Source organism: Onychomys torridus, chromosome 7 (genome assembly GCF_903995425.1).
Source record: "Onychomys torridus chromosome 7, mOncTor1.1, whole genome shotgun sequence".
Taxonomy (NCBI): Eukaryota; Metazoa; Chordata; class Mammalia; order Rodentia; family Cricetidae; genus Onychomys; species Onychomys torridus.
In genome coordinates this window covers 47,831,795-47,846,441 of record NC_050449.1, presented here as the reverse complement: position 1 = coordinate 47,846,441, position 14,647 = coordinate 47,831,795, and the positions used below count along the sequence as shown (strand labels likewise).

At 40.4% G+C, this 14,647-nt stretch overlaps 1 protein-coding gene across 9 annotated transcripts in view; it reads left to right on the top strand.

The window, feature by feature from the left end:
• The window catches only part of Dmxl2 (Dmx like 2), a 127,556-nt gene that overhangs the window by 63,487 nt on the left and 49,422 nt on the right, over window positions 1-14,647 (top strand). For all 9 annotated transcript variants that reach the window (XM_036193063.1, XM_036193058.1, XM_036193062.1 and 6 more), the window contains exons 14-17: window positions 4,271-4,360; window positions 9,604-9,727; window positions 11,500-11,619; window positions 12,515-12,742. In XM_036193063.1, coding sequence (XP_036048956.1) covers window positions 4,271-4,360; window positions 9,604-9,727; window positions 11,500-11,619; window positions 12,515-12,742 — 562 coding nt within the window. The remainder of the gene's footprint in view (window positions 1-4,270; window positions 4,361-9,603; window positions 9,728-11,499; window positions 11,620-12,514; window positions 12,743-14,647) is intronic.

The following is a 14,647-nucleotide window of genomic DNA, read 5'->3' as shown; positions in this document are numbered from 1 at the left end:
TGGTGGCTCACGCCTTTAATCCCAGCACTTGGGAGGCAGAGTCAGGCAGATCTCTGTGAGTTCGAGGCCAGCCTCTGGGCTACAGAGTGAGATCCAGGACAGGCACCAAAACTACACAGAGAAACCCTGTCTCAGGGGAAAAAAATTTTTTTTAACTGAAAATAGATTTTAAATAGAGTATATTCTGACTATGTTTTCCCCTCTCTCAGTTCCTCCCAGATCTTCCCTACTTCTCCACCCACCAAATCCACATATTTCTTTCTCTTATTAGGATACAAACAGACATCTAACACATAATAAGAACAAACAAATCGGGGTTGGGGATTTAGCTCAGTGGTAGAGCGCTTGCCTAGCAGGTGCAAGGTCCTGGGTTCGGTCCTCAGCTCTGAGGAAAAAAAAAAAAAGAACAAACAAATCAGGATAGGTCAAACTGAAGAAAGGAGCCAAAGAAAAACACATAGATACAGGGATACACATCCACACAAAAGTGCCATTAAAACAAAACTGGAAACCATAATATGTATGCAGAGGGACTTGTAAGGTTAAAAAAAATTCCTGAGATAAAGAACTTCCAGAAGTATTATTATTATTATTATTATTATTATTATTATTATTATTATTATTTAGTTTTTCGAGACAGGGTTTCTCTGTGTAGCTTTGTGCCTTTCCTGGAACTCACTTTGGTAGCCCAGGCTGGCCTCGAACTCACAGTGATCCACCTGGCTCTGCCTCCTGAGTGCTGAGATTAAAGGCGTAGGCTACCACCGCCTGGCCCAGAAGTATTATTGAGTTTGTTTTGTGTTGTTCATCTACTGCTGGGCATGAGGCCTGGCCCTGAGAGTGGTTTGTATCCCTGTGAAACTTAGAGAAAACGAATTTTTTCTTTGTGAGCAGTTATTCATTAGAGATGGCTTCTGGGTTAGTTGCTGGAACCTCATCATGCCCAGACCTATGCAGGCCCTGAGCACGTTGCCACAGTCTCTGTGAGTTCATATGAGCATTGTTCCTGCTGTGTTTAGAAGGCCTGGTTTCCTTGGTGTCCTCCATCCCCTCTGGCTCTTACAGTTTTTCTGCTTTGTCTTCTACAGAATTCCCTCAGTCCTGAGGGGAGGGATTTGATGGAGACATCCCATTTAGGACTGAGTGTTCAAGGTCTCACTCTCTGCACATTGTCCCGCTGGGGGTCTATTTGTTCCCATCTGCTGTAGAAGGAAGCTTCTCTGTATAGCTGAGCAAGGAAGGCAGTGGCCTGTGAGTGCAGAAGGATGTCATTAGGAGTCACTTTACTGTTCCGTTAACGGAACAGTAGTGCTTGGTTTTTTCCTAGATCCCTAGGCTGTCTAGTCTTAGGTTCTTGGTCACTCAAGCAATATTGGGAATGGGTTCCATCTCATGGAGGGAGCTTTAAACCCAGTCAGATATTGTTTGGTCCCACAAGTTTTGTGCCACTATTAGACAAAGCTGGGCCTGTGTCTATCTTTCTCCTTTGGTAGTGTGTACCTTCCAGTACTGTGAACACTGGTCAGTAGGGATGAAGGCTGTAGGCCACCACCAGGCCAGCTTTTCCTCAGCAGGTTGTGTTGTTTCCAGCAGTCGGGCCTTACTGTCAGTTTGTGGAGAGCTTGAGGTCCTTGTAAGGGTTTCATTAGAAACTGGAGCAAGTGGGATGCAGCGTTGTAGATCTGTAAACCTGTAAATCACCTTGTGTCTGGATCTTCCGGAACTGATTCACAATTTTTCTTAGTGCCACCTTACACATTTTTCCCTTTAAAAAATTAATTCAATTTTATTTTATGTGTTTGTGTATTTTGACTGCATGTTATATATGTGAATACCTGGTGCCCTTGGGGGCCAGAAGAATGTGTTGGGTCCTCCGGAATTGGAATTGTGGACAGTTGTGAGCCTGCATGTGGGTGCTGAGATCTGAACTCAGGTCCTCTGCAAGAGCTCCAGTGTCACCCTATAGGAGATGACTCCACTTGCTCAGTAGATGTGACCCAACAAGGCAGTTCTCTTCACTGATGATAAGCAAATAAGTTGAATGTGAAAACATTACTAATAATCTTATCTTGGGTGTATGTAAACTTAAGCTTTATATGGTATATTTTAACTAATTTTCTGGAAAAAAGGAATGTATCTATTCAATTTTAATTTTGCTTTCAGAATAATTAAGGCATTGTTGAATCCTGTATTTAAATTTTTATATATTTTTATTATGGATTTTTTGCATGAGTTTTTATTTAAAAAATACCACATTAATTAAAATATCACTTATCTTGATCTTTTGTGCATGTGTGTATGTTCTTTAAGTCTGTGCTTTATCTACATCAACTTAATTCTGGTGCTATCCTGCACTGTAAAATGAGTTTGCTGGTTAAGTGAAGTTATTTCTACCAGGAAAAGAACGCCCTTGTTGTAGGTGAAGTTGAGTGGTAGTCCTTCCTGGTAGGCTCCTAATTACAGTGTTGGCAGAGAGTTCTGAGCAGGGGAGGTAACCCTTAGCTGGCATTTGTATCTGTTCTTGTGAGAGTCTTGGCTATATGTTGGAAATATCCATGGAGCTCATACAGTGAGTCATGATCAGATTGTCCCCTAGGCCAGCTGATCAGTCTCTGAGTGGGATTGAGGAGTTGGTGTGCAGCCAAGACTGAGAACCATCAACCACAGCAATACTGTGTGTGTGTGTGTGTGTGTGTGTGTGTGTGTGTGTGTGTGTGTGTGTGTAAAAAATGAAACCCAGAGCCTTGTGTTTGCCTGGTAAGCAATCCACCATTGAGATACACCTCAGCCCTCGACTGGAACTCACTGTGCAGCCCAGATTGCCCTTGAACTCTTGGTCCTCCTACCTTACCTCCCGCAGTGCTGAAATTAAAGGCTTGCTTCACTGTGCCCTGTGTCTTAGACTTCCTATTGCAGTGACTAAAAGCGACCTGGGAAAGCAAGCACTTATTACATTTTACAGGTCTTAGGTCATATTTCATCACTGAGGGAAGTTAGGACAGGAACTTAAGACAGACACCTAGAGGCAGTAACTGAAGCACAGCCATGGAGTAATGCTGCTTGCTGCCTTATTCCTGATGGCTTGCTCAGCCTGCCTTATATAACCCAGGATCACCTGCCTAGGGGTGGCACTGCCCCTATAGGGCTGGGCCCTTTCACATCAATCATTAAGCAAGAAAATACCCTACAGCCTTGTCTAAAGGCCAATCCGATGGAGTCATTACCTCAATTGAGGTTCCTCTTCCCAAATAATTCCAGCTTGTGTCAAGTGGACAAGAATCTAATCAGGACATCCAGCTTATAGCAGCAACACCTTAAACTTTTGTATACACATGAATCTGGAGATACTGTTGAAGTGCCGATGCACAGTACACTTTAAAAAGTACTGTCTTGTTGCTATTGGTCTGTTGATGCTCTGGGGAGTAGTCTTTTTGTGTGCTAGAGAAATCCTGGCATTTTAGCCTCACAGATTGTAGGCCACAGCTGAGCCCAGATTTCAATGAATAACCCAGTAGAATGTCAAAACAAGACTTTAAATCCTGACTCTGGGTAAATGTACTCATGGATAAGTTCAGCTCTACTCAACCACTTAGTTTGTCTCTTGTGATTTAACACCAGAATCTATCCCAGTACATGTTTTCTGGAATTCTATTGATACAAATCAGAAAGATCTCCCATTCCATGTGGGTGCTCTTTCCTCTTAGAACTGCCCTTAGGCTAAGCTGGACCTAAACTTTGTTATGGCAGGGAGAGACATTGGAGATTGGGGGCTGAGGCGTTTAGTTAAGTTATTGAAAAGTTTTTATTTAAAAGAGATGGCTTCTTGGTGTGGGTTTTGGGGAAACTCCTCCCAGTATGAAGTTTGGGAAGTTTTAAGAAATCCAGAAATTAGCTTCATGTTTTAATTCTAACATTGTCATCTTGTCATTCATGATCCCAGTATTCCATTTGGAGTGTTGTATTTTCAAACGGCACTACACATCCGTATGCCACCCACTCAGGCATTGGGCTAGGTCCTTAGCCACATTTGTCTTGATGAAGAAGACATTGAAATAGCTAGCTGCTTTGAAGTTAGAGTACTTAGTGAATATCGTCAGTTTTTCTAACTTCTTAACTTTAAAAACAGAATGGAAAGTTGATGTATTTCTTTGAATATGTTGTCATTGTCAATCAGTGATTATTGGGGCGGGCTTTAATGTCTGTGATGCTGTTTCATTCCACAGAGTGGTAATTTTGTTGGCCATTGACGTTTTTCATTTGTTGTTTACAGAAACTGATTGGAGAAGTGTTTAACATTGTGAGTCAACAGTCTACTGCTCGACCCGGCTGCATTATTGAACTTGATGTGATAACTGACCAAGTAAAAACATGCTTTCAAATTGATGATGTTGTTGTATGCTCTTTGATTCTCTTCACTTCACAGTCTTTTTTTTTTTTTTTAATCAAATGCTTTAATACAGTACAATCCAAAGATAAAGTAATTTGATACTTAAATGCTGAGGGACATGATTAAATCATTTATGTTTTTTTTCTCTTTTATTTGTGGGGTCTTTTATTATTTATTTATCTATCTATTATCAGCTTGATTCAGTATAAATTTTTATTCTAATAGTTAAATGTTTCATTGAGGCTTGCCCAGTAATTGAGTAAAACCAAAACTTACTATAAGGTACAATCATCCTAGGGTCCCCTCTGCTATATAGCCTCCCTGGTTCTGTGGATTGCAGTCTGATTGTCCTTTGCTTTATATCTAGAATCCACTTATGAGTGAGTATATACCATGTTTGTCCTTCTGGGTTTGGGTTACCTCACTCAGGATGATTTTTTTCTAGTTCCATCCATTTGCCTGCAAATTTCATGCTGTCATTGTTTTTCTCTGCTGAGTAGTACTCCATTGTATATATGTACCACATTTTCTTAATCCATTCTTCAGTTGATGGGCATCTAGGTTGTTTCCAGGTTCTGGCTATTATGAATATTGCTGCTATGAACATAGTTGAGCATGTATCTTTGTGGTATGACTAAGCATTCCCTGGGTATATGCCCAAGAGTGGTATGGCTGGGTCTTGAGGTAGATCGATTCCTAATTTTCTGAGAAACCGCCATACTGATTTCCACAGTGGTTGTATAAGTTTGCATTCCCACCAACAGCAGAGGAGTGTTCCCTTTGCTCCACATCCTCTCCAACATTGACTGCTATTAGTGTTTTTTATCATAGCTATTCTGACGGTGTAAGGTCTCAGAGTCGTTTTGATGTGCATTTCTCTGATGACCAAGGATATTGAGCATTTCTTTAAATGTCTTTCAGCCATGTGTGATTCTTCTTTTGAGAATTCTCTGTTTAGCTCTTTAGCCCATTTTTCAATTGGATTGTTCAGTATTTTGATATCTAGTTTCTTGAGTTCTTTATATACTTTGGAGATCAGTCCTCTGTCAGATGTGGGGTTGGTGAAGGTCTTTTCCCTGGTAGGCTGTCTTTTTGTCTTATTGACCGTGTCATTTGCCCTACAAAATGTTCTCGGTTTCAAGAGGTCCCATTTATTAATTGTTGTGCTCAGTGCCTGTGCTGCGGGTGTTATATTTAGGAAGTGATCTCCTGTGCCAATGCGTTCAAGAGTACTTCCTACTTTCTCTTCTATTAAGTTTAGTGTAACTGGATTTATGTTGAGGTCTTTGATCCACTTGGACTTGAATTTTGTGCATGGCGACAGAAATGGGTCAATTTGCTATCTTTTACATGTTGACATCTAGTTATGCCAGCACCATTTGTTGAAGATGCTTTCTTTTTTCCATTGTATAGTTTTGGCTTCTTTGTCAAAAATCAGGTGTGTGGATTAATGTCAGCATTTGATTCCATTGGTCTGTATGTCGGTTTTTATGCCAGTACCAAGCTGTTTTTACTAGCTCTATAGTAGAGCTTGAGGTCAGGGATGGTGATGCCTCCAGAGGTTGCTTTATTATACAGGATTCTTTTAGCTATCCTGGGTCTTTAGTTTTTCCATATGAAGTTGAGTATTTTTCTTTCCAAGTCTGTGAAGAATTGTTTTGGGATTTTGATGGGGATTGCATTGAAGCTGTAGATTGCTTTTGGTAAGATTGACATTTTTACTATGTTAATCTTAACTATCCATGAGCATGGGAGATCCTTCCCTTTTTTTTTTTTTTTTTTTTTTGAGACAGGGTTTCTCTGTGTAGCTTTGTGCCTTTCCTAGAACTCACTCTGTAGCCCAGGCTGTTTTTCTTCCATTTCTTTAAGGGAGTTTTTAATTTCCTCTTTAAGGGCCTCTATCATCGTCTTAAAGTCATTTTTAGGATTGATTTCTTCTGCTTCTTCGGCCTTGGTATGTTCAGGTCTTGCAGGTGTAGAATCACTAGGTTCTGATGTTGTCATGTAGCTCTTCATGTTGTTGCCTGTATTTGTGCACTGGCGTCTACTCATCTCTTCCTCTGCTCGATGCAGGCAGTGTCTGTGTCTGAGGGTGCCTCTCTTGTTCTAATTGTTAGTCTTGGTCCACAAGGAGTTCTTGGTTAAATCGGTGCTGTTGGGCTCTGTTTCTCCGGGAGCAGCTTAGTCCAGTGTTAGTGGGTTCTGTCTCAGCGGGCAGTTGTTCCCAGTTGGTGCAGGGTTTGCTTATGGTTTCAGTGGTTGTTAGGTTCGTAGTTTTTTTTTTTTTTTTTTTTTTGTTTGTTTGTTTGTTTTCTTTTTTGGTGGGGGAGGGCCTAGGGGCTAGAGACCTGATCTGCCAGTCCAGAGATGGGGGCTTACCTGTTTGTTCCCAGTTGGTGTATTGTAGGCTAACGATTCTGGTGATCTGGTTCAGTGGCTGGGCAGCACCTTCTTTTGTGTTCAGGTCACGTTTTGCTCATCCATCAACTCCTCAGCTGACCTTGTTTTCCTCAGACTGCAGACTGTAGGATTCTGAATTCTCTCCCGAATGGATCTCAGCTGAGCAAGTTGTTTAGTAGGGTAATCTCACCAACGCCTCCAAGTTGTTGGGTTTCGCAGGATCGCAGCTGGGCCCTGGGTTGGCCTCAGACAGAGTGTTCGGATCTGTTCTGGTCGCATCCCATGGTGATGGCTCCTTCCCCGGGTGCTGGGATTAAAGGCGTCCTGTTCCAAGCTCTTAATCTTGTTTTCACTAACTCCTCAGAGGGTAATAGCTCAGTTTCTGGTCTTTATTAAGACCGCAGCGTCTCTGCCACTGCTCTGCCTGCCTCTGCCTCACAGTGTTTTCTATGTATATATTTTAGTTTTAAGATAATTTTCATTTGGTAAAACATTCCAGTGTCTAGTGACTACCAAAGTGTATATGTGTGTATGTGTGTGTGTGTGTGTGTGTGTGTGTGTGTGTGTGTGTCACTATTAATGATTTAGGAGTTCCTGCCTATAACTGACTTGTACCTGTGTCTTTATCTCTTGTTTGAAGGAGTTTGATTCAGTCAGGGAACTATAACCAAGTGTCCACGTGCTGAGAGCAGATACAGTACAGCTGTGCAGAGGCTCCAGCTGTGGTTTCTTTTTCCATGTTAGCTTCCATTTTACTCAGTAGGGAATACACAGCATTTACTTGCTGGGCCTCAGACTGGGTATTAAAATGATCCATTAAAGTGCAGATGAAAGTAGCCTCAGCATGTACATTTACTTTGTACTCACAGCCCTTTGTGTAGTCAGCCTTTCTTCCTCTCTAGCGCCCACCTGGGGGAAGAGATCCATTTATCCTTATAATGTTTATTTCTTCTTCAGGATCATGTTCCTGGACTGAGAGAGAGTTAGCACAACCATTTAAACCTTAAAGAGTACTTTGAGGAAGTAGCCCCACCTTTAAAACAAAACAAAATGAAGAATAAGACAAGTATAGAGTTACTCATAATTTTTCCACAGGGCTTGAATTCTTAAGGGAAATGAAGATACTTCTGCTTATGTGGAGAAATGACCACATCAGCTTTTGGTAACAGAAATGGGGCTGTGAGTTACCAATGAGGCCTCCAAGGAGGTTGTGATTCTCTGTGCACAAACTACCTTACTGTGCTTTCTGTTGAGTTCCATATCTCCTGTTCCTACTCCAGAGAGGTCCAGAAGAGTGCATACACCAGCTTGGCCCTTTGCTCTCTTCCCCGGGTGTCGGTCAGTGTGGTCCTCTCTCACCTGTGTTCTTTTTACATTTACACCAGATTTGTTTCCCATCTGCTTCTGACTTTCAGTAACACAGGGTGGTAAAGTGGATGGTTTGTAAATCTCAGAGTTCAAAACTCAGTCTAGGTTTGTCTCAGTATGTCTTCTGATCTCTCTGTCTCCTCTCCTCTTTCCCTACCCTCCCTCGCTTTCTCGAATCTATCCATATTTCTCTCAGTTCCTTCCTCCCTGATTTAACCCGCTTTTCCCCTCTCTCCTTCCTGTTTTGTTCTTTTGTTTGTTTTTGAGGCAGCTGGCTGGACTCACCACTGCATCCACCTCAGGAGTGCTGTGATTATAGGCTTGCCCTGCCCTGGCTTGTGTGGTCTTCGAGTTCTGTACTCAGGAAGGCATTACCCTTTTTCATTTGTTCTTTTCCCTTGGGAAGATGACTAAGGTTATAAAGAGATTGTATTCTTTTATACTTGGAAAGGCAAAAAAGATGCTCTGATTTTTGATACATATTTTATGTCTTAACCTAGTATTATAGTCCTATTATTTCACTCTGTGTGAGGAGACTGATTTCCCTGATTTTTTAAGATAACACTCTGTTCATTCAGCAAGGTTCTTTCTGCAAGGTTGTTATCCAGCGGTCTCAACATTGGGTGAGACGTTGGTTCTAGGTGGCTCTTTGTGATTGCTTCTATTCTCTGTGTGGTGTGGAAGCATAGCCATGCAGCATATCTCTAGTGATGCATTTCATAGGTCCTTCTGTTGACCCTCTATACTTCTGTGTAAATGTATTGTGCAGATTGGCATGCGCTGTAAACAGGTTCTCTCACAATCCCCACTAAATAGTCCACAGGGGTGCTTTGAGAACCTTTCTCAGGTTTTAGTGTTTGTTAGTGGAGCTCTCAGGTAGTCTTTAGAAATCTGCTGGTTGTCTCTTAGTCCAGTGAGCATAACCCTCTCCGGCTCTCCTGTCAGGGCTGAAAGTGGCTCAAGTCATTTAACTACATTTGTATTTTTTTAGTGTTTTTCAAAGATTTATTCTTACTCTCTTTAATTATGTGTAGGTGTGTGTATTTGATTCTGGATATGTACATGTGAGTGTCGGTGCCCAAGGAGACCAGAGGTTTCCATCCCTTGGAGCTGGAGTCACAGTTGTGTGCCACATGCCCTGGGTTCTGGAAATTGTACCTGGTTAAGACCTGGTTAAGAGCTCTAAGCTAGCTTCTTAGCTCCAGTGTTTTTCTTTGAGACACAAATTCCATAGATATTCTGTTTTGCCTTTAGCTGTGCTATCTTTGAAAGGACTTTTTTCTAGCTAGATTGAGAATAGACATTATAGAGAGATGTGTGTGTGTGTGTGTGTGTGTGTGTGTGTGTGTGTGTGTGTGTGTGTGGTGTGGTGTATTAGTGTGGGGAGGTCGGGAATGGAGGATAAGGAATTTCAAAGATGAAAAACTTCCACTTTATCTCCTTTGCAGTGTGGCTCAAATACACAGCTACTGCATGTGTTTCAAGAAGATTTCATCATTGGATATAAACCACATAAAGAAGATACAGAGAAAAAGGAAAAGGAAACAGAAATATTTTTTCAGCCATCACAAGGTATGTTTTTAAGGGTAGGTGTTTTCTTAGCTGATGAAGTAGACTGACTCACTGCCATTCCAGAATTGCCTAAAATAATCACGTGGAGGAATTTCATGTATAGGTACATTTTTCTGGTTAACAGCTGTATTCTTTATACGTGAAAATGAGATCTACATTGAACAATACAAACTTTCTTTTAAAATGAAAACTTTCAGGCAGGGGGAGGTGGCTCAGTTGGTAAGTGCTTATCATCTAAATATGTATACCAGAATTTGGTCCTCATCATGCGTGTGTGTACATGCACAGACATGCATGTGCATACAAATATGTGAACCTACTTTGTATATGAAACTCCACCACAGCAGGAACCTGAAGGCAAGACCTGATGCAGAGGCCACAGAGGGGTGCTGCTTATTGGCTTGCTGCTGATAACTTGCTTAAAGCCTACTTTCTTATGGACCAGGACCACCAACCCAGGGATGGAACCACCCACCCTGGGCTGGGCCCTCACCCATCAATCGTGTTTCTCTGTGCCTTTACCACTACCTCCCTGTCAGTTACTTACAAATTTTTAAAAATGATACTTCATGTAAGAAAAGCAGTATAACAGGATAAAATATTTCTTTATTTATTATGTATTGTGTGTATGTGTGAGCATGGGCCTGTGTGCCATGGTATACATGTGGAGGTCAGAGCACAACCTAGGTTCTGGTGATTAAACTCTTTAGGCTTGGCAGGAAGCTCCTTTTCCCCAATCCATCTCACTACCTTCACGTTAAATTTTCACTGCCTGACTGATGGCCCATCTTTGGATTCTTTTTGGGTTGGCTTTTATGTTTAGTAAATTTAAATTTTACGAAGCTGGGTGGTGGTGTCACACGCCTTTAATCCCAGCACTTGGGAGGCAGAGGCAGGTGGATCTCTGTGAGTTCGAGGCCAGCCTGGGCTACCGAGTGAGTTCCAGGAAAGGTGCAAAGCTACACAGAGAAACCCTGCTTTGAAAAACAAAAAACAAAACAAAACACAAAAAATTATTTATTATTGTGTATCTGTGAGAGCATGATGTGAGTTTGTAGGTGTACATGTGAAAGTATAACTTGTGGGGTCAGTTCTCTCCTGCCACCTTTTCATGGGTCCTGGGAATTGAACTTGGGAAGCCAGGCTTATGTGACAAGCTCCTTTACCTGTTGAGCCATCTCACTGACCTCTGTGTGCATTTGACAGAGCCCAATTAGTTTTGAGAGCTCTGTAGCTTTTGACATAAAAATTACATTAAAATCATCCTTAAAATGAATTCTTCCTGTGTGAGTCTGTTTTCTGATGTATTTCAACAGTCCAGTACCATAGACTGTATAAGTGATAAAGAAGAGAGAGATTTTAGCTGTGATTTTTGGTCTGAGGTTGAAAGACTGTATCTGATGATAGAGTCCTGGGGCAGCTCAGAATATCACAAAGGAAGAGAGAGGGAACAAACCTCTCCTCTCCCTTTCTTAGAAAGCCACAGTATGCAACCACTGTGGCTCCACCTTGACATCCTTATTTAATCCTGCCGTCTGCTAGAGACCCCACCTCTGAATGCTATATTCAGATAATGTTTCTACCTTCTTAATATCTTAGTACAGTGGGAATTAAGTCAACAAGAGTTTTAGAAAGGACAAATCATATTCAAGTAATCACATTTTGCTTTCTTTTCAACTTCTGTGCATATCAAGAGGTACTTTTTATCTTTAAAAATGTTTTTATAATCCTACAGAAAGACATTAATTATTCTTTTCCCCTTTGAACAATAGGATATCGCCCACCACCATTTTCAGAAAAATTCTTTTTAGTAGTCATTGAGAAGGACAGCAATAATAACTCTATTCTCCATATGTGGCACCTTCATCTTAAATCTGTACAAGCTTGTTTAGGTAAGTAATTATGTTATACAGAGATGATGTAAAATAAAGACATTTTATAGTAAATACTTTAGATCTGTTGATTCTTTAAAATGAAGCAATGAACTATAAATTGTTTCTTTGGTTTTGAGGCACAGTCTCATTATATAGCCTATGCTAGACATGGGCCCACTCTGTAGACTATATTGGGAGGTTTTGTTTTTTTTTTTTGCTTTCTGAGAAATAATTGTTAAATAAATAATTGCATGGACAGCCATATCATGTTAACTCTACTGTTCTGGATAATATGATATTTTATATATTTTGTCTTTAATTTACATATGATAGCTATTTTTGTGGACTACAGTGTGACATTTCAATATACGATGTATGTAATCTTCGATTCAGTGTAGCTGGCCTATCATCTCTGACATTTGTTATTTCATTGTCCAAGTATTATTTCTGGTAATTATGTTACTAACCAGTTTTATAAGCGTGAAATAAGTACCTTTACCTACTACACAATCTCACTATCCCACTGGATTGCTTATTAAAAGTACAGATTACTGAGATCTGTCCCAAGTTGATATAATCAGTGTCTCTGGGTTTAGACATGAAAGTTTGTATGTTAGTGCCTTCCTTAGGCCTTTAGTATATTTAAGGCTTAGGAATACTATATTATGTAACTTAAGGTTTTAGAGCTCATATGTTGTGGTTTCCCCCTGACATGTCCATATGAAGGAGTTGGTCATGGTGAGAACGAACCAAATTAAGAGTATATTTTCTCAAGGTAACCAACCCATAAGAAGTCTGAAAATTGTCTCCTAAGAGGTGGAAGTACTTCCAAGAAGCTGCATTTCTTAGATGATAAGAAAATATCCTCTCTTGTGTGTGGTGGTGATAATGCATCTCAAATGTATTTGTATAGCCAAAGCAGCAGAAGGGATCTCATCTGACAGCCTGCTCTCAGTGCCTGGACAGAAGAAGGTGGACTCTTCTCCAGAAACCTCCCCTGGTGTGAGCTCCATGCCACACTCTTCATCAATTGCCAATCTCCAGACTGCTAGTAAACTCATTCTGAGTTCCAGACTGGTATACAGTCAGCCTCTGGATCTGCCGGAAGCTGTCGAAGTGATAAGAGCAACACCTTCGGCAGGTAGTACTCTTGGGACTGGGCAGTGGCAGCTCAGAGTGCTGTCTTCTAATGTATGACTACAGTGACATTGCATGGTTTTGTTAATAATATTTTTCAATGATAAATTCAGTTTTCTGGCTCTCTCCTGACCATGTCCATGTAGAGGAGTGGGTCATGGTGAGAAGGAACCAAACAAGTTTATATTTTCTCAAGGTGACAAGGAGTCTGAAAATTATCTCCTAAGAAATGGAAATACTTCTAAGAAGCTGCATTTCCCCACTTTTCTTTGTTTTTTTTTTCTTATTATGTAGCTCATGCTGGCCTTGAACTTGTGTCCTCTTCCTATCTTAGCCTCCTGGGTGTTGGGAATACCTTTTTCTTCAAAAGTATCTATCAAACCTTGTTTACACATACATTATAAAGGTAAACACGATTAGCATAAGTGAAGTCTGTATATTGTAAATTTATTTTAGGGGTGGGATGCCACAACATAATACATGTGGAGGTCAGAGCTTACTGTGCAGGAGTCAGTTCCGATAGGTTCAGAGATCACACTGGAGCCATTAGACTTGGGGCAAGCACCTTTACCTACTGAGCCATCTAGTGAATACACCAACAAAATGAGCTTCAGTGATTCACATACAAATGTGTTTATTCTCTGAGGTTTTACCATCATGGTGTTCCAAAGTATAGACAAGATACCTCACATTAAAATATGTATTCTAGGACGTTGAAGTGGCTCTACTGGCAGAGGTATTCTCTGCTTAGGGACCTGAGTGTGCTCCTGGGTCCTAGAAAGTGGCAGGGGCCTCCATGTGTACACCATGACACATGTGCATCTGCACTCACACACTGAAAATAATTATTTTAAATTAAAAATATATCATCTACCTACCTAGCTATTATTAGTTGGTCTGTCGGTCTGTCTATCTGTTTACATCTGTCTTATTTTCAGAGCTGAATGTGACTGGCCTATAATACTGATTTAGGTAAGGTAGATGAGGTAATTTGAAGGATTAAACTGGAGGCTGCATTTGAAATGACTTGCCACCAGTGAAGTTCTAATTGGAGCGTTCCTAGGATAATGATATTGAGAAACCAAAATGGTGGTTCATTTTGATTTCTGGTTGGATGATACTGAGTATGGGGTGTTCTTACCCATCTCTAAGACATGTCTGCATTCACAGTTGAAGGGTTGTCTTGAGGAAAATTTTATTATGGGCTTTTGTGTTTGATGTAGTCTAGACAAATCTTTTTTGCTTTTGTTTTGATTTTGGTTGGTTTTTGACAGAGTCTTTGTAGCCAAAACTGGTCTAAAACTCACTGATCTATGTAGGAAAGTCTTGAACTTGTATTCCTTCTGCCTCTGCCTTATAAAGACTTGGATTGCAGGTATATTCTTTAAATACAGAAGTTTTTTTTAAAAGATCTTTTGAAATATTTTGGGGTTAGTTAATGGCTGGGTGGTAAGAGCACTTGCTGATCTTCTAGAAAACTACAGTGAATTACCCACATCAGGCAGCTTATAACCTCTTGTAACTATAGCTCTTGGGATCTGTCATTTTTTTCTGACCTCCAAGGTCATTTGCTCTCATGTGCATATATACAAACTTGGACATATACAAATGCACATAACTAATAAATATTTAAAGATATTTGAGAGTTCAGAATATACCCATTTGTTTACTGAAACTCACAAATAAATTATATTTACAGAGGCTTTATGAAATATTTTTAAATGTTTCATATACAGTAACATCACAAGTCAAGTAATAACTGTCCCTGTTATTTAGATGGAATAGACTTATGTTTTTAAATGGTTTTCTCATTATTCCAAAGGTATTGATGGATTGGAACTTGAATCCGGTCTTAAGACCCCAAATCTTAGTCACTATTTATAGTTGGAAATAGATGGGAGGTGTTAGT